Genomic DNA, 21,101 nt, shown 5'->3' with positions numbered 1-21,101 from the left:
TGATATAATACGTGCGATTTACTGAGATCTATTCCCATCTACTGGGACCGACCTACTAGGTTTGTAATACTAGTACCACTATTGAAGAAAAAGATAAAGGGAATACATAGTAAGGGAAAATTGTTCTTGCATGGTGTCCATTTTAAAACAAAAGAGGATGAACTTTCAGATGACATTTTTTTAAAAAATGGTTCCTTTTAAATCTTGATATCATTTGCAGATACCATACATGTATTCATTAATTTTTTTATTTATTTTTGAAGACACGATGTATACTACTGATTGACTCTTTCCTGTAATTTTTTTTTGTTGCTGCAGGCACAAATTTGTTAAATGTCAGGAAACATTTATACTTAGGGAGGGAGTATGTGTCCCGGGTGCGTGTTTGTCATAAGTGAGTGCACGAGTGACTGATCAAGCAGTGCATGAAGGACGAACAACAACTTACTCATTTTGTACAGGCCTAAGGTGGTGATCACAATTCAAGAGAATCATAACATTTGAATATTTAGGGTCTTCGTGTCTGATAGGTTATCATTTATGTGTTATCGTGTTGATATAATGAAATACCTGTGTGCGGGTTGTGTATTGTTGTATATCATATTTGATTTATTTGTAGTATTGTATATTTAAGTATTTGTTCTGTTATGTTTTAGTATTGTATATTGAAGTATTTGTTTGTTTCGTAGTAGGTTTTTCTTTTATCTCGTATGTTTTCCTGACAGACAATAAACCCCACAACCTACGAGTCGCATTTACTTCATTTTATGCAACACCAGGTTCACACTTATTTAAAAAATAGCCTTCAGTGGTTTATAGGCTTCGTATTCTCCATTTCTCATTTCTCCATTTCAATATACTGCTGAATAGTGGGTTAACCTGTATTCCATCTGTTTTTGTCCAGTCAGCATATACATCAGGCTTGCATTCAACATCACTTTTGGACTCAAAATTACTCGATGGCATTTCCACTAATACTTTCCCAGCTCCAATAATCTCACATACTTCAAAACTTTCAAAGTCAATATCATCATCAATATCATCAGCCAATATTTGTCAAATGAAATCATCTGAAGATGAACCATGCCAGGAATCAACCATTTTGAGTTTTCTAGGTAGCACATATCTTAAACATGCATTTGTAAAACTTCTTTGATGGATGTAAAAACCCATATTCCAAATATGATTGAAATTGAAGCAGATATATGGATTCCTGTTTGGTAACAAGCAACTGTTGACAGATGCATAATGTACTGGTCAAAATGGATGATGCATGATGGATGCATGGCCATACCACAGTTCACTTGGCCATAAACCTAAATGGAGAATCTTATCATGGCTGATTTGAACCAAAAATTAACAATTCAACAACGTATTTTTTGTATCTATTGCTGTATATATTTCAATACAATGTAACTACTGCTGTACCTATTTGTACAATGTATCTATTGCTGTACATATTTGTACAATGCAACTATTACTCTATATATTTATACAATGTATCTATTGCAACATATATTTGTACAACATATATATTGATGTAATGTTTGTACAATATATCTATTGCTGCACATATTTGTTCAGGAAGACACAGGTATGTTATTTGTATACATAAGCTGTTATACATGTAACCCAGATTAATACTTATGGTTTCCATGGTCTTAGTCATATAGATCAAATTGAACACAGTGCCTATGGGACTTAGTCACTTGGCTTCTGCCTCATATCTATCAGATTGCACACAATGTCTATGGGACTTAGTCACTTGGCTTCTGCCTCATATCTATCAGATTGCACACAGTGCCTATGGGACTTAGTCACTTGGCTTCAGTCTCATATCTATCAGACTGCACACAATGTCTCTGGGACTTAGTCACTTGGCTTCTGCCTCATATCTATCAGATTGAACACAATGTCTATGGGACTTAGTCATTTGGCTTCTGCCTCATATCTAAACCCTCTACATGCCTTGCACTTATCATCTATCATATAACTGATTATTCTGTTATGACTCCCGAGTTTTAATGCAAATCACATGGATTATTGTTCACTTGTCCATGATATGCAGTAACCAAATTAAAAACATCACAAGCAAATAACCTTCTCCATAAAGTGATAAAAAGAAAACTTAACCTGCAAGTAGAAAACTAATAATGGTTGTAAAGGAATTTAGTATGAGAAAACATTTTCTGGCAGAATGTGTCAAAACTTGGTCCAAGTATATCCTTTAGTACAGGAGATATCAATTCCAAGACATATATCAAAATTATAGCACTTTCTGAGGAATTTATGCCACAGATTTTCAAAGAGTGCTACCTGAACAATCTTAATGTTTTTAGGAAGAGAAACCTCTCATGGATGGGAATTTATGAAGAACTCACCTGGGTTTTTTTCTTCTTCAAGTTCTACATATAATTTTTTATAAAAACTTTCAAAAAATGTAAATTTCATAAGTTTCTCTGTTCAACTTCTTTCAAGCAACACGATTGTGAATTTTTAATAAAACATACATGTATTTCAATTCAGTCCTGCAGTAATATTAGTCTAAGTTTCAAGTTTAAATAACTTTCAAAAGAATTCACTCAGAACTAAATCCTCCAGATGGCACATGTGTATTATGGGTCTTCTGGTTCTGTGTTCCAGACATTTTGCTCAAGGTCATAGTCTTTTTAAACAAACAAATCCCCCCCATATACTTGTGCCATCTCCTAACCAAACAAAAGTGATGGGTAAGTTCTATTTAAATTTGTGGAAACCTGACCTTCTGAGGCTTGAGATCATCTTCCAGTTCTTTCACCATGGAGTATTTATCAGTCGCTACATACACCACTTTAGCTCCGGTCTGCAGAACAACCTTCTGGGTAAGCCTATAAGGACAGGATAGAATGTGATGCATATTTATGATTCTAACACAACTAATAAAGTTATGATCTTTCTGATTGACTGAAATAAAAATGATCGTAATAAAATCCATAACGATACAAGAACTGAAATGTTTGTGCCATTTCCTCTGTGATGCAGTGCCATATAAAATTAATTCAACTTTTTCTTCAAGCACTTTTCCATAAGCACTTCACAACATTAACACATTATGCACTGCTAACACCCACATCTTTTCAAATACAGTTTTAGTTTTTTACATTGAAATGCAAAAATGAAACTGAGAGCTGAACATTTGTATCACGCTCAGTGAAAAGATATAAATTGGTGAAAATTTGGAAAGACTTAAACGCCCACCGCAGAATTTCTTCCTTTGGAGGCAGGCAGAGTTTAGCAGTCACAGGTTCCTTGCTGTTGAAGCCCAAACACTGTGGTGAGGCCATGAAGCTCGTAGAACTCTCCACATGTTTACATGCATTTTCCTGAAATAAGAAGATGACGGAGGAGTCCTATATGAGCTTATTTAGACACAAACACCATGCTAGTCCATCAGAATAAAACCCCTCAGTATACCACTGCCCAGCTAATAATGCAGCCATGGACACCATTAAATTGGAATAATGTTTCATTTTCAGTACAGGGTACCATATACACCTGCTTATCAGTTAGATCCAAATGAAAATAATGCATCAGCAACACAGGGTCTATGTTGTTATTATTATTACTTATAACTCCTAACAAACTGCACAGACCCAGATCTGCTGGCATATTATGTTATTGCAGATCTGCATCCATTCAGTTTGCAGTTTGATCCAATTTAGATGTAAGTAGATATGTAGACCTGCCAAACCCAACAAGAGTCCTCGAGGTAGATTTTGAAAAATTTCAGGGATATTTTAATTATAATAGGGAGCATTTCATTAAGGGAGAAACATGTTGAACATGTTTACAAAAAGTGAATGGTTTTCAAATAAACATATACTATTCAATTCTAAAATGGTTTTTGTAGATAATAAATAACAATATATAAATAACAGACTGAACAAAACTTAATAGTGAAGAACATCGATTAACACTACTCCTGGAGAGAAGGGTTGTTGCTCCCTTGCTTTTAAGCATAACTTTGTCAAACTGTCTCTCTGAGCAAACAATGCCTTCTGGTTTAACAAGAAGAAGACTTTCTAGTGTCTCAGTTTTCATACTGCTCCTGAAGTCAATCCTATTCTTCCTCATAAAACTAAATATTTTTTCACAGGATGCATTGCTGTGAGGGATGGCAAGGATATGGCTCATCACTTTGGCAAGAAGTCCAAATTTTGCTTGACCCATGCAATCTCTGATCTCACCAGTCTTCATCCAAGTCTGGTCCATGGCAGCTGCTGAATTGGGCTCCAGCATTCCAGGAGGTAGTTCAACATGGTATAGAGAAAACTGCATCTGCAGCTGATCCAGTGAAGATCCTGCAGGCATGATTGCTGGAAACTGCTTCACAAAGAAATCCAACAATGCGAAGCTAATGAACGGCCTCTTTGTCACATCTGCTAGAACCGCATTTTTAAGATGAGGTTCTGAAATATTTCCATACTTAATTTGATAGTTACATGCTGTTGTAAAAAAGGCTATTATAGAGGTAAAGAACGAGTCAGCCTGTTTTTTGAGGAAGTTTATATTCCTGCATGAAGCTCTGAGCTGCTTGACCAAACCAATCATTATTTCTCATCATTCTTGATGTTGTATCCAATCCAGAAGTCAACAGATTCTGTATCCTTGTAGATCATGGCATAAGGTTTCACAAACATGTCCATAATTTGCTTGATAAGCTCTTTTATCTGAGCAGCCTGTTTGTGGATCAATGGTTCTTCTGACTGCAGCTCAAGATTCACGCTGTCAAAAAGGGGAATGATGAAGTCCAAAAGGAGGAGGTTCAACTTAAAAGTCCTGGACCTTAAATTCTTCAGAACTCTGCTTCCTGGCTCCCACACTGTTTTGTTTTGCTTATTTACTGACAGACTTCTCTTCCAAGCACTCTGCCTTAACGAAGGCTGTAAGTGGATCCCTCTGCTTGAGCATCCATTTTCTATTTTTCCAAGAGACAGTCACCTAGTACTGCCATGCTTGCACACCTTAGTGATAACAACACCTGTTTATTCTTGGCAATGTATGAATTCATGCATCCTATTGGTGCTCTTTTCTATGCAGTAATAAATGTCATGAACAAATGATTCTATATTAACAGTAAGCTCCATGCAAGCCTATTCACAAGCAAGTGGAGTCGAAGACAAATGCAGTTCCATATAACTCTGGCTAATTCTGCAGCAAAAGTCCATAGGCACTACTCTTCATTCCTATCATAACATTGGCATTGCCTGTGGTCAATGCAATGCAATTCACCAAGTGATGCCTTTTTCCTTAAATTAGTTGTCAATCATTTTTGCAATGTTTTCCCCTGCTCCCTTTACTGTGCATTCCAATAATGTTAGAAGTTTCATTCTTGTATTTCCATATTCACTATAGCAAAAAACAAGTGGGTATAACTTGTCTCACCTGTCAATGCTACTGATTTTTTTGTGATGAAACGATTCTTTTCTGGGAGAAAAATAATGTGGGAGTGCGGAAGTGTGGTTGAATTCAGGGAGTCTCCCATAAAAAAAACCTGAGGGTTGGCATGTCTGGACATGGTACACAATTTATTTCTTTTAAACTTAGTTCCTGCTGACGACAACCATTTGTATATCTTTTCACACTATTAGGTATGATTGAACTTGTTTTTGATTCTGTATGCATTATTATGACCTAGATTGGTATGAATAATTATAACACAGACTGGTATGAATAATTATAGCACAGACCTGCATGAATAATTAGAACACACACCACTAATGTAGAAAACCAGCACTGATAAATTCCATAATTAGCACATTTTCATTAAACATGTATCACCATTTTTAATGGTTCCATGAATTCCCTAAAAATATTAAGAGAATTATAAAGGCAAGCAAGTAATTAATCAAATAAAAAAGGAACAGGAATATCAACTGAAGAAGAAGGATGTACCAAAAAACCCGTTTGGTTAAAAGTAACAATGGAACAATACAGTTAAATAGAAAACACAACTATTGCTTTCAAACTTTAGTAACTACAGTAAAACCTGTCTTGAAAGACCACTGCTATGTGAGACCACCTGTCTTGAAAGACCATATTCTCAATGCACAGATTTGTTGATTATATAGTGCATACATGCCAACCCCTGCAATTATGTAATCAGGAAACATTCATTTGAACAAAGGACCAATGTAGTCTTCTACCACTAGGGGTAGTCCGTGTCCTATTAAGAACTCCGTAGATAATGCCTCTGCATTTTTAAAATTCGTGTTGACAATTAAGTTCTGCTGTAAAAGAGAAGTTACGTTAGTATTGGAATTAGTAAAATTAGCTAATAATTCAAAGTTTCTTTGTTTCACCTCCATGAACAATATTAAAATCCTTTCCACGTAGTTTGCAAAGGGTGTGAAGCTGCCCTAGAATGGAACACTGTATTGTGTAATTCATGTATTCATCTTTGAAACAGTTTTTTGTCTTTTCCTAATCCATCTGTGAAATTATGTGAAAAATATTTTGCTCTAACATACGCATCAACTAGAATAAATCCGACTTGACTTTTAGTGCCAAATACCTACAGACTGGTTCTGTACCAAATATGAATTTGAACAAAGAATCTGCTAGCAAAGATTAAAAGTTAGAAAAACCAGTCTGTTTTCTCCTAACTAAGCCATACAACTGCTATAAATAGAAACCGCTGTCAAAAGTAGAAACCAGCATGTTTCTTGGAAATAGGGCAACTTCTATAAATAGAACATAATACTGTTAGGAAAGTGCATGCAAGTCCTCAGACAAGTGTACTCTTATGTCATAGTTACTAAGAAGCTGTCTTTTCTAGAATATGGTCTGTGAGATTAGTGGGATGCTAACAAAAATGAGAAAACAAATTATTACTTTTTTTTGGAGGGGGATATACCAAAAACACATAACCCGAATACAGTTACACGTAATTCATTTAGAGAAAAAAATGTAATGATTACATCAAAAGCATAATAGTTGGCATGTATGATAGTGGTATGACGTGTTATGAGAGACCACCTGCCTTGAGAGACCATAATTTTTTGGCAGGAGGGGTGGTCTTTCAAGAGAGATTCTATTGTATTTCCAACACCTGTCTTCACTTCCTGGTCAATGTAACCAACCTACACCCATCAGTAATCACTTTTTTAAAAATTTTTTACTGATATCAGGAATGGCAACTCTTCCAACATGTATACTGCAAAATGAGTCTATTGATACAAATAACCTAATAATATCAGCATTTGATGTGCATGATATGACCATCCATTCAGAAGGACAACATTTTCAAGATGACCACTGTGTCAGTCATAATGGATGTCACATCTACACCATTTTCATTTAGGACCAATTAGACATAATAAGAAGTCTTCAAGTCCAAAACAATTTCAATATAACCATCCAATCAGGAGGAGTAGTTATCAGTGCCATTATTATTTAGAAGCAAGTTGACATAAAAGAAATCTTTGAGAAAAAATCCCTATGTTAAAATGACCACCCATTCAAGAGAAGTTGTGATAACAAGGTTTTCAAGTTGTCCCCTTCAATTATTAACAGGCAAAAAACATACCCAGTCAGGGCCATTCCTCAAATGGATGCCAACAAAGGTCTGATTGGGAAAATTTCGATTGATGTACTTCTCTGCTTCACCCTTAATAGTGTCTGACCACTGAAGGTATCGCTGAAGGTCCCTGTTTTCTTCTTTGACAGGGAAAGCAGCTGGTGCTCCCTTAAGGGCTAAAACAGGATATTTTTCTGGTGGAAATCTGAAATGTGTTAAGCTTAAATAAATATGACACAAAATAATAAACTGGAAAATTGTAATATTCCTAGTAAATAGGATTAATCAATGAAATATTACCAACTACCTGGAGTCAGATAATTAAATATGTCATCCTTTTTATCAGTTACTAAAACTGGAATAAAGTGCAAGTCTGTCCTTTTTTTTGGTAAAAAACCTTAAAATTTTTCTGTATGGTTCTAAGGTCAGTTCTGTAACACTATATTTTTCTATATATAAGATGCATCATCTCCATGCCTTTCTCATTCATCACTACCTCTACCATATTTATTATACACATATATGTATGCATAAGTGTCCCCATCCCCTTCCACTGTAACCAGAGCATGAATCCGAAGTTCAAAACTGTTGTGCAAGTTTGTGGACCACCCACAATCATATTACAAAGTGTGAAGTCTCAATCTTATATAACACTGTAGGAGGAGTTGCATGACATCTCATGTCCAAACAGGCAGAATCCTGTGACAAATCATGTCCAGATAGGCAGAATTCTGTAACATCTCATGTCCAGACAGGATGAATCCCGAAAAAAATTAAAGTTTGTATAGGAGTGTGTATTAGCACCACCCTTCTGGGCCACTTTTGGCAAACAAATTCTTGTTGCCAGAGCATACCAAAAAATAGTATTGTTTGCCATAAGTCTGCCAGAAAATAGTTTGGTCCATTTTGTACCACATTTTGTGCCCAAAGTATGCCACAATGAAAACTTAGCCTGAGACATGAACAAAGTAAATCCTGCAACTATGCCAGAATGAAATCATACAAAAATCTGCAGTTTATTTTCTGTTGTAAGTAACTTGACATTACAAAAAAAGGCATGGCAGAATGAAAGTACTGGTAATATAAATTGAGTTAATGATAGAAAATTGTGACGAAAAAAGTTTAAAAGGTTTATAAATATTTATTCCTCTGCAATCTGCAGAATTGAAAAACTAAACAGATATCCTCTAAGTTTGATAAATAATAAAACAAAATGGAGAAAATCACAAAAGTTTGTTTATGAAAACCTGAGCCAGTTTTTTCCTGTCACTGAACTATCTGGATCTGCAATTGGTTAGAGCCTAGACACCCACCATTTCCATCCTGTAAAATTAATTTAAAGAGTGAAATGTTCAAGGCTCAAATACCATGTTTTGGGAATCAAAATGTTACAAAAATTGAAGTACTGTATACTTGATGGTATGCTGGACAATCTCTGTTTACAAAGTTAGCAAGCTGAACAGGACCTGATTGCCTTGAAGAAAATGGTTGATGAGTTGCAACGATTTCAATTCACAGTTCTTGCTAATAAATGAAACCTTAACTTTAAACCAAATACATCATAATCTATGGCTATATGGTTACATAACATACTTCAACTGATTGAGTAATGACTCATTGTTTTCTGTTGTTGTTGATGATGACGATAATGATGGAACTCATAACTGATATTGAACTTGGGAGCGAAATTCTGATGCTTCTCTTGACTAAAGTCAGACTATTCTTTTAGAACACATTAATTTATTATTTCAGCCATATTTTTTCCCCCACAGAAGAGTGTCATATTCAAACTACAATGTATGTTCAGAACACATACTGTGTTGGAATGTAGTCAATAACCTAATACTTGTGTCAGAATTGTGTTGGAGAGTAGTCAGAAACCTACAACTTGTGTGGCAGAACTGTGTTGGAAAGTAGTCAGAAACCTACAACTTGTGTTGGAAAGAAGTCAAAAGATTACTATTTTTGTGCCTAAATTGTCTCCTGGAAAGTAGCTACAAGATTACTTGTGTGCTGGAACCTATCCATGGACATACTACTTGTGTGCCAAAACTCTGAACCAGAAATTAGTCAAAAGCCTACTTCTTGTGGTTAGAAGGAAGTCACAAGCCTACTTCTTGAATGCCAGAACTCTGTCTTGTAAAGTAACCAGAAGCCTGCTACTTGTGTACCAAAACTGTCTGTTAGACAGTAACCAGAATTCAGTTACACATGTGAAAGAACTTAATTGGGAAGTAACCACAAGATTAATACCTGCATGGTGGAAAGTAGCCACATACCTACTATTATAGTAAAAGTCACATTGGTCATGTATGGACATTTACTGATATAAATTTAAAAGTACATTTTCATTATAAAATTTGAATCACAATATAGTCCAAACAAAGTTTATTCAATCATGATTTTTTAGTGTACTACATTACAATTGTTACCAAAAAAATATTCCAGTTGAAAATTATCAATCACTATGGAGCTTTATAATGGCATTTCGTCATTAGACTGGGTCAAGAAAGTTTATATTGGATTGAACTATTACTACTGCAGGGTGAATTAATGTACAATTGTGTGATCAAGAAACAGTATGCATTTTCATTCATCACTTGTATGGATGTTCAACTGTGACTGGGATAGAGGAATAACATACAATTCTTATAAATGCATTTTGTTTTTAACTTGTAAATATGCTATTTCTTCAAACTTATAATTTAGCATAGTCCAAAATTTAACTAAAATAAAACAGAAGTTTTGACAACTGCACTTCAACTGTCATTTACTTGTATGAAGGAAGATATTTGTATGGAAACAATAGGTATTATGTATGAACTGAAATATAAGACATGATATACCATACATAAGATATATACAAAGTTACATAACTACCTCCAATTTATTAGACTTGTGTGCCATTTTTTTTTGGGGGGGGGCCTGCCAGTGTTTTCCCAGGTTTTGTTTATATATGACGACATTGTCACATCTCTGTTTATGTTTGTTGTACAACCTGAGAGCAGGCGCTTTCCCTGTTACATCAATGAGCATGACAGAAACCGGTTTAAATGGGATCACCCCACTTGGGTAACTAAGTCTGAAAATGTTGACGTATGTTATCACTGAATTTGCCATTAAGCTTTTTACAAGGAATTTATTCAATAATCTTCTATTTTGATGGACAAGGAGCAAAATAAAGTGAATAAATGCCATTTAAAGGTATGTGAAATCAAATTCTCTAAAGTGACACCAAAAGCTGTAAAAAGTGTCTCAGAGTGTATACATGACCAATGTGAATTGTACTACACTTGTGTGTTAAAAATGAGTGTTGGAAATCAGCCGTACACCTACTTCTTGAAAGCCAGAACTATGTTGGAAAGTAGCCAGAACCCTACCATTTGTGTGCCAGAAATGTTTACTGGAAAACTGTCAGAAGCATTCTTCTTGTATGCCAAAACTGTGTGTTGGAAAGTTGCCATAATCCTACTTCTTGTCTGCCATTGGAACGAACAAATGTGTTGGGAAGTAAGTACAAGATTATTATAAGTGTGCCAGAAATGTGTGCTAGAAAGGAGCCAGAAGCCTGCTACATGTGTACCAAATCTGTCCATTGGAAAGTAGCCAGAAGCCTGCAACTTGTGTACCAAATCTGTCTGTTGGAAAGTAGCCAGAAGTTGACTACCTTTATGCCAGAACGTTGTGTTGGAAAGTAGCCAGAATCCTGCTACCTGTGTGCCAGAACTGTGTTGGGAAGTAACCACAATACTACTTCTTTTGTGCCAGAATTGTGCATTGGAAAGAAGAACTGTGTTGGGAAGTAGGTACAAGATTAATACAAGTGTGATATGAAATGTGTGCTAGAAAGTAGCCAGAAGCCTGCTATTTGTGTACAAAATCTGTTTGCTGGAAAGTAGCCAGAAGTTGACTACTTGTAAGCCAGAACCTTCTGTTGCAAAGTAGCGACAAGCCTAATTCTTGTGTGTCAAAAATGTGTCTTGGAAAGCAGTCACACGCCTGCTTCTTGTGTGCCAGAACTGTCCACAAGTGTACCATGTGTGACAAACTGTGTACTATAACCATGCCATATCATTGTCAGAACTTTGCCACAACAGTGTTCCATAATCTTGTACAGCAAAACTAAACTGCATACAAAAAAAAAACATTGCAGCAAGGATACAGCAACTAAACTGCAAATTTGCTGCAATTGGATTCCAAAGGTTTGATCTCCTAGTAATGGATAACATAATTCAGACCATTTCTTTGAAAAGCACTGGGATAAAAATGTGCCACCAAATAAGGGTATGTCCTGTGCATTATCAAAGGCAGAACAAATGGCACAGATTCAGGTCTACTGGCATATCAGGTATGTCCTGTGCATTATCAAAAGCAGAACAAATGGCATCAATTCAGGTCTACTGGCATATCAAGTATGTCTTGTGCATTATCAAAGGCAGAACAAATGGCACAGATTCAGGTCTACTGGCATATCAGGTATGTCCTGTGCATTATCAAAGGCAGAACAAATGGCACAGATTCAGGTCTACTGGCATATCAGGTATGTCCTGTGCATTATCAAGGGCAGAACAAATGGCACAGATTCAGATATACTGGCATATCAGGTATGTCCTGTGCATTATCAAGTGCAGAACAAATGGCACAGATTCAGGTCTACTGGCATATCAGGTATGTCCTGTGCATTATCAAAGGCAGAACAAATGGCACAGATTCAGGTCTACTGGCATATCAGGTATGTCCTGTGCATTATCAAGGGCAGAACAAATGGCACAGATTCAGGTCTACTGGCATATCAGGTATGTCCTGTGCATTATCAAGGGCAGAACAAATGGCACAGATTCAGATATACTGGCATATCAGGTATGTCCTGTGCATTATCAAGTGCAGAACAAATGGCACAGATTCAGGTCTACTGGCATATCAGGTATGTCCTGTGCATTATCAAAGGCAGAACAAATGGCACAGATTCAGGTCTACTGGCATATCAGGTATGTCCTGTGCATTATCAAGGGCAGAACAAATGGCACAGATTCAGGTCTACTGGCATATCAGGTATGTCCTGTGCATTATCAAGGGCAGAACAAATGGCACAGATTCAGATATACTGGCATATCAGGTATGTCCTGTGCATTATTAAGAACAAATAGCATAGATTCAGATATATTGGCATATCAGGTATGTCCTGTGCATTATTAAGAACAAATAGCATAGATTCAGATATACTGGCATATCAGGTATGTCCTGTGCATTATTAAGAACAAATAGCACAGATTCAGATATACTGGCATATCAGGTATGTCCTGTGCATTATTAAGAACAAATAGCATAGATTCAGATATATTGGCATATCAGGTATGTCCTGTGCATTATTAAGAACAAATAGCACAGATTCAGGTCTACTGGCATATCAGGTATGTCCTGTGCATTATCAAAAGCAGAACAAATGGCATCAATTCAGGTCTACTGGCATATCAAGTATGTCTTGTGCATTATCAAAGGCAGAACAAATGGCACAGATTCAGGTCTACTGGCATATCAGGTATGTCCTGTGCATTATCAAAGGCAGAACAAATGGCACAGATTCAGGTCTACTGGCATATCAGGTATGTCCTGTGCATTATCAAGGGCAGAACAAATGGCACAGATTCAGATATACTGGCATATCAGGTATGTCCTGTGCATTATCAAGTGCAGAACAAATGGCACAGATTCAGGTCTACTGGCATATCAGGTATGTCCTGTGCATTATCAAAGGCAGAACAAATGGCACAGATTCAGGTCTACTGGCATATCAGGTATGTCCTGTGCATTATCAAGGGCAGAACAAATGGCACAGATTCAGGTCTACTGGCATATCAGGTATGTCCTGTGCATTATCAAGGGCAGAACAAATGGCACAGATTCAGATATACTGGCATATCAGGTATGTCCTGTGCATTATCAAGTGCAGAACAAATGGCACAGATTCAGGTCTACTGGCATATCAGGTATGTCCTGTGCATTATCAAAGGCAGAACAAATGGCACAGATTCAGGTCTACTGGCATATCAGGTATGTCCTGTGCATTATCAAGGGCAGAACAAATGGCACAGATTCAGGTCTACTGGCATATCAGGTATGTCCTGTGCATTATCAAGGGCAGAACAAATGGCACAGATTCAGATATACTGGCATATCAGGTATGTCCTGTGCATTATTAAGAACAAATAGCATAGATTCAGATATATTGGCATATCAGGTATGTCCTGTGCATTATTAAGAACAAATAGCATAGATTCAGATATATTGGCATATCAGGTATGTCCTGTGCATTATTAAGAACAAATAGCATAGATTCAGATATACTGGCATATCAGGTATGTCCTGTGCATTATTAAGAACAAATAGCATAGATTCAGATATACTGGCCTATCAGGTATGTCCTGTGCATTATTAAGAACAAATAGCATAGATTCAGATATACTGGCCTATCAGGTATGTCCTGTGCATTATTAAGAACAAATAGCACAGATTCAGATATACTGGCATATCAGGTATGTCCTGTGCATTATTAAGAACAAATAGCACAGATTCAGATATACTGGCATATCAGGTATGTCCTGTGCATTATTAAGAACAAATAGCATAGATTCAGATATACTGGCATATCAGGTATGTCCTGTGCATTATTAAGAACAAATAGCACAGATTCAGATATACTGGCATATCAGGTATGTCCTGTGCATTATTAAGAACAAATAGCATAGATTCAGATATACTGGCATATCAGGTATGTCCTGTGCATTATTAAGAACAAATAGCACAGATTCAGATATACTGGCATATCAGGTATGTCCTGTGCATTATTAAGAACAAATAGCATAGATTCAGATATACTGGCATATCAGGTATGTCCTGTGCATTATTAAGAACAAATAGCACAGATTCAGATATACTGGCATATCAGGTATGTCCTGTGCATTATTAAGAACAAATAGCACAGATTCAGATATATTGGCATATCAGGTATGTCCTGTGCATTATTAAGAACAAATAGCACAGATTCAGATATACTGGCATATCAGGTATGTCCTGTGCATTATTAAGAACAAATAGCACAGATTCAGATATATTGGCATATCAGGTATGTCCTGTGCATTATTAAGAACAAATAGCATAGATTCAGATATACTGGCATATCAGGTATGTCCTGTGCATTATTAAGAACAAATAGCATAGATTCAGGTATACTGGCATATCAGGTATGTCCTGTGCATTATTAAGAACAAATAGCATAGATTCAGGTATACTGGCATATCAGGTATGTCCTGTGCATTATTAAGAACAAATAGCATAGATTCAGGTATACTGGCATATCAGGTATGTCCTGTGCATTATTAAGAACAAATAGCATAGATTCAGGTATACTGGCATATCAGGTATGTCCTGTGCATTATTAAGAACAAATAGCATAGATTCAGGTATACTGGCATATCAGGTATGTCCTGTGCATTATTAAGAACAAATAGCATAGATTCAGGTATACTGGCATATCAGGTATGTCCTGTGCATTATTAAGAACAAATAGCATAGATTCAGGTATACTGGCATATCAGGTATGTCCTGTGCATTATTAAGAACAAATAGCATAGATTCAGGTATACTGGCATATCAGGTATGTCCTGTGCATTATTAAGAACAAATAGCATAGATTCAGATATACTGGCATATCAGGTATGTCCTGTGCATTATTAAGAACAAATAGCATAGATTCAGATATATTGGCATATCAGGTATGTCCTGTGCATTATTAAGAACAAATAGCATAGATTCAGATATACTGGCATATCAGGTATGTCCTGTGCATTATTAAGAACAAATGGCACAGATTCAGATATACTGGCATATCAGGTATGTCCTGTGCATTATCAAGGGCAGAACAAATAGCATAGATTCAGATATACTGGCATATCAGGTATGTCCTGTGCATTATTAAGAACAAATAGCATAGATTCAGATATACTGGCCTATGTCCTGTTCATTATCATAAGCAGAACATACAGCATAGATTCAGATCTGTTGGTAAATTTGGGTCTGCATTGACACAGACCCTTACATGGTAATACATTATGCAAGGGCAGATTTCACTCTACTTTGTTCACAATTAAGTGCTCACTTTTCAAATGAAAGCTTGGATGTCAAATGCACATCACACTAAGTGAAGACCTTATGGAGCTAATGTTGTTGTTGTAGGGTTTAATGCTATTTTTCAGCACACGATAGGCTATACATGGTGGCCAGTATTAATGGTGGAGGAAGAACCCAGGAAAACCCCCGAAAAGAACCACCGACCCATGAGAAGCTACTGGCAAGCTTTCTCACATACCCACATTGGCTGAATCTGAGACTCGAACCCACGCAGACAGAGGTGAGATGGCAGTGATCCATAACGGAAAGCACTTTAGATCACTCGGCCACTCTGGGCCCTTATGGCACTAATACGATTCTAATGAAGAGATCCTGTTGAAAATGACTTTCCAACAATAATGAAGAAAAAAATCAGTATTAAGATTACAGCATACTGCACTGGCTGATCTTGGTCTATGCAGTTTGTTAGGAGTAATCACTAGAACAGAACACAGACCCTGATCTACCAGCACATTATGCAATGGCAGATAAGGGTCTATGTTGTTTGCAGGTGAACTTGAATTATAAGCAAGTATATATGGTAGGTGAAAGTCTCCTATTCCTGATTGCTGATGAACAAAGTATTACCGATCTTATGTTTTATCCTATGTATGATTCTCAACAACACCAAACAATGCATACCCAGATCTGCTGTCACATAATTCATTGGTAGACTGGGGCAGAATAGAATGAACAGTACAGACTCTGATTTGATAGTACATTACATGATCACAGATCGAAGCATACCATTTCTGCAGTTTGGCTCAATTTAAACACAATCATACGGGACAGCACAACAACCAGTTATATTTTTGATGTACAGTTTTCTCATCTATTTAAACACAAGCATCTGGGATACCATAACTACCAGTTTTATATCTTTGATGTACAGGCAGTTTTCTCATTTTAAGATCAAAGTACTGGGAATACTGATGGCCTAGAGAGTTCAGATAAGAACAGATTAAACAAGATCAAAAACAGGAAATTTACTTATGAGATGAATGTAATGCTACACCTAAATCCCACTGAATATATGTAATCTCACACATGCATGCACCTTTTCTTCTCTTTATCACATAACAGAGAAATGATTTAAAAAGTGTCAAACAATATTTTCCGAGACAATCTATGTAAGAAATAAATTTTAATGATCATATTCTGTTAAAATGATTCTGTATAGTTTTAAGTACTACACAATTTGGCCTTATCATTTCCTCTAGGATCAAAATTTGAATTATATTCTGTCACATGGCATGACAGGCCTTTAAAGGCCATTCAACTAATTACTGAAATGCCTATTATTATAAACACATTATATTCTTAGTAACATTGGAGTGGACAGCATGCCATAAGCTTTGGAATGATAATATCTCTAAGCCAATCAATGCAAAAAAGCTTGTAACTAAGAATTACAAACTAAACTGGTAAATGAACCAAATGTGCACTTTTATCTGCATTTCATCTGCACTTCATTCATCTCTGAAATTAATTCTAAATTCATCTTGTGTTTTATTAGCATTCCAGAAATATGTGCATTTTGTTTATCACTCTACTCGTTTTTCATTTACATATCATGTCCATCCATCATTTCCTTCCATATTTGTATTCTATCATACAACTGTTTTTCATTTACTCACCATCTCTATCCACCATTTCCTTTCCTTTGAACCAAACTAATGCACAACATCCAAGCTAACCTAACAACTTGCTTACCTCCTACCGCAGAACAACTCGATAACTGTCTGCGTTCATTGCTTGACAAACATGCCCCAGCTACCAAGTGCAGAGTATCAATTCAAAAGTGTTCTCCATGGTATAGCAGAGTTAGGGACCAGCTTCGCACTGCTAAAAGAGACCGCCATAAAGTTGAGAGGCTCTGGCTTTCCACCAGACTCACTATTCATAAGCAAATTTATGAATTCGCTAAGAAGAATTTTCACAAATATAGTCCATGCAGCAAAATCAGCCCACTACACTACTAAGATCATGGAAAGTTCCAGCTGCAAAGAGCTCTTCGAGATTACTAACAAGCTAATGTCAAGGAACAAATCAACACCACTTCCAACTACCTTCTCTCCAGTCGTCCTTCCGGACATGTTTGCAAATTTCTTCCGTGACAAAGTACAAACCATTAGAGATAAGCTTGACACCACAATTTCAATTGACTCATCGTCACCATACAGTTGGGAAACAGAATTTGAGCGGCAACCATTAGCAGCATTTGAACCTGTCTCTATGGATTTTGTACGTACAATCCTGATGAAGAGTGCACCAAAGTCATGTGAACTTGATCCAATTCCAACATCACTGCTGCTTGAGTGCTTAGATCCAGTATTGCCTTCACTAACTGATGTTATTAATACCTCTCTCTCATCCGGGGAATTCACATCATTTTTCAAAACTGCCATTGTAAAGCCTCTGCTGAAGAAACCAACACATAACCATAACGATTTAAAGAACTACCGCCCAGTTTCTAATCTCCCATTCATATCAAAAATCTTAGAAAAGGTTGTTCTATCCCAGCTTGTATCTCATCTAAATTCAAACAGTCTTTTTAGCAATGTACAATCTGCATATCGCCCTTACCACAGTACTGAAACTACTCTTCTAAAAGTAGTAATGACATTCTCTCTGCGTTGGATAGTGGAAAGATTACAGTCCTCACCCTCCTTGATTTGTCTCCAGCATTTGACACAACAGACCATGATATATTACTTCACTGTCTCCAGCATGTATTTGGCATTCATGATACAGCCTTACTCTGGTTCAAGTCCTACTTGGTCAACAGGACACAAATTGTATCTGCAAATGGAATACACTCCAGCCCAGTTGATCTATGTTGTGGTGTTCCACAGGGGTGTGTTCTTAGACCTGTTCTCTTCATTCTGTACACTCAGCCACTCTCAAGTGTCATAGATCATCATCCAGTGTCCCACCAATTGTACGCCGATGACACCCAAATATACAAATCTAGCCACCCAACTGAAGTTGATGCTACCATCCAAGGTGTAGAAAGGTGCATTTCTGATGTGAAATCATGGATGACATGTAACAAGCTGCAGATGAATAAATGATAAAACTGAGGCCATTCTGATCACAACACAAAGACTTTCTCATTCACATCCTTTACCTCAAACAATAAATATCAGCAACGCCAACATTAAATTCACACAATCAGTACGAAACTTAGGTGTTACTCTGGACAGTACTCTCACACTGCACCAACATGTCATGAACATATGCAAGGCTGCATATCTTGAGCTGAGACGCATCAGCTCAATTCACAAATATCTTTCAGTTGATGCCACTAAAACACTTGTGTGTTCATTAGTACTTTCAAGACTGGACTACTGTAACTCAATTCTGTCTGGTTCATCTCAACATCTACTCCAGAAACTTCAAAACACAGCTGCTCGGATCATACTTAGATACCACGATCAGAGCACACCTCCCGCTGCTCTGTACCCTACACTGGCTATCCATTCGATCCAGAATCAACACAAAATTTGTTCTCTGTGCTACGTGTCACTGTCGGACTCTAGTCCAACATACCTATCCAATCTCACCCATGTGTACACACCAGCAAGATACTTACGCTCCTCTTCTGACAATCGTATACTCATTATTCCAAGTATGAAAACAAAGTTATATGGACAGCATTCTTTTACATACCAAGGCCCAGCAACGTGGAATGAATTGCCCACTGAACTTAGACACAAAGACACAGTGATCACATTCAAGAGGGCTCTCAAAACTCACTTATTTCGACTGCAAGAACAAACTTAAAGATCTAATAATGTTTCCTACCTGAAATATTCTCAGCATGTTTTTTTAAATTATTTTTTAATGTTTTTTCTAATTTCATGGTGTTTGTTTTTGTAGTAATATTATTATAAGTTTTTTATCTTATAGGTGTTGTCTAATGTTGTAAAGCGCTTAGAGCTTCTAAAGATTAGGCGCTATACAAAGTCCTCATTATTATTATTATTATTCATGTTTGCATTCTGTCTATCATACACTTATTTCTCATTTACTTATGTCCATCAATCATTTCTTTTCATGTTGTATTCTATCATATAATTCTTTTTCATTTACTAATCAATTCTATCCATCATTTCCTCATATCTTTGCTTGTTTGGAACAAAACGGAAATGCGTTTATAGAAGTTGGATATTCAATTTTCTTCTGTTTTGTTGTTTTCTTCTTTTTAGAATTTATGGTAAAGGGAGAGAACTACAGCTGTCATATACTGTCTTATGTAAGCATGCTCCGATGAAATAAGAAATGCATACAATGGAAAATACTGCATTTATGATAAATTAAAATATAACTGCAGCTGCAACAAGTTTAAATATAGCTGGAAATTTGATTTTTTATTCCAAAAGATTGTTCTCATACAGCCAGCAGTGATGTCATCACAGCAGTCAATGATACTGTTTATATCTGCCACAACAAAATCTATCTCACTGCTTGTACATGGTGAAAAACTGTCCAGCGATGTATAGAATCTGATCTTAACATGTGAGAAAGCTTTTAAACCTTGAAATTTGAATTAGCTAAAAAAATTGATTTTTACATCCATCTAACAAATACTTTTGCATTTCACTCCATTCTTGTTTATCATTTATAGTTCTATGTTCTGCACTCTACTTTAAGAAGCTATTATCATTTTGTTTGCATTCATTTGTCATTCCATTCCATTCCATTCATTTTTCATTTGCTTTGCATTCTGTTTTCATTTCCCTGGTAAAATTATATATTTCAAGCTCTGTATTTGCTATTAAAGTTCATGCATTATAAAAGAAGGCATGTAATAGGTATAATTGTCCCACTTACTCTTTCTTCCATCTAGTGACATCCGAGTAGCCAACATTGTAATTAACTGTGTTGTCAAAATCCACACCTAACTCATCCCAGTATGGGCCAAATGGATTTCCTGCAAACATGTATTTCAAACATGATATAAATAAATGAAAAATTGGAGTTGTATATGTAAAACACTTATGCTTCTGTTACATTATTTTTTTAATCAAAAAGTAAGTTTTCATTTAAAATTAAAATCCAAAACTAAACAAAACATGAGACCCAGGTGAGCCTCTAGTCATGCATTTGGCTTACAACAGCCAAATAATCTGCAGTCTTGGGTGGGTGATTTCAGACTAAAAGCTCCCGTAATGTTTCTTAAATTACATGTTAATACATGGAACAAAAATAAAATATAAAATCAGCTGTATACAATAACTCTTTTTCAGGCAGAATGGTACATACCTTCAGTTTTATTGGTACAGAGATCATAGCAGCATAAAGTTGACCAAGACAAGTAAAGAGAATATTACATTACTCACTTATTCAAAATGCGAGGATAATGTCCTACTTA

The 21,101-nt window shown here is 36.3% G+C and overlaps 1 protein-coding gene across 4 annotated transcripts in view; it reads right to left on the bottom strand.

Annotated features, from left to right (window-relative positions):
- Positions 1-21,101, bottom strand: part of LOC149807182 (GDP-fucose protein O-fucosyltransferase 1-like) — a 151,214-nt gene that overhangs the window by 10,758 nt on the left and 119,355 nt on the right. For all 4 annotated transcript variants that reach the window (XM_089963221.1, XM_089963212.1, XM_089963205.1 and 1 more), the window contains 4 exons: positions 20,561-20,660; positions 7,568-7,763; positions 3,238-3,362; positions 2,762-2,867 (listed from right to left, as the gene is read on the bottom strand). In XM_089963221.1, coding sequence (XP_089819347.1) covers positions 2,762-2,867; positions 3,238-3,362; positions 7,568-7,763; positions 20,561-20,660 — 527 coding nt within the window. The remainder of the gene's footprint in view (positions 1-2,761; positions 2,868-3,237; positions 3,363-7,567; positions 7,764-20,560; positions 20,661-21,101) is intronic.

This window comes from Sinohyriopsis cumingii, chromosome 1 (genome assembly GCF_028554795.1).
Source record: "Sinohyriopsis cumingii isolate HCF-2022 chromosome 1, ASM2855479v2, whole genome shotgun sequence".
Taxonomy (NCBI): Eukaryota; Metazoa; Mollusca; class Bivalvia; order Unionida; family Unionidae; genus Sinohyriopsis; species Sinohyriopsis cumingii.
The sequence above is the reverse complement of the archived record's forward strand: the minus strand, read 5'-3'. Positions and strand labels throughout refer to the sequence as shown.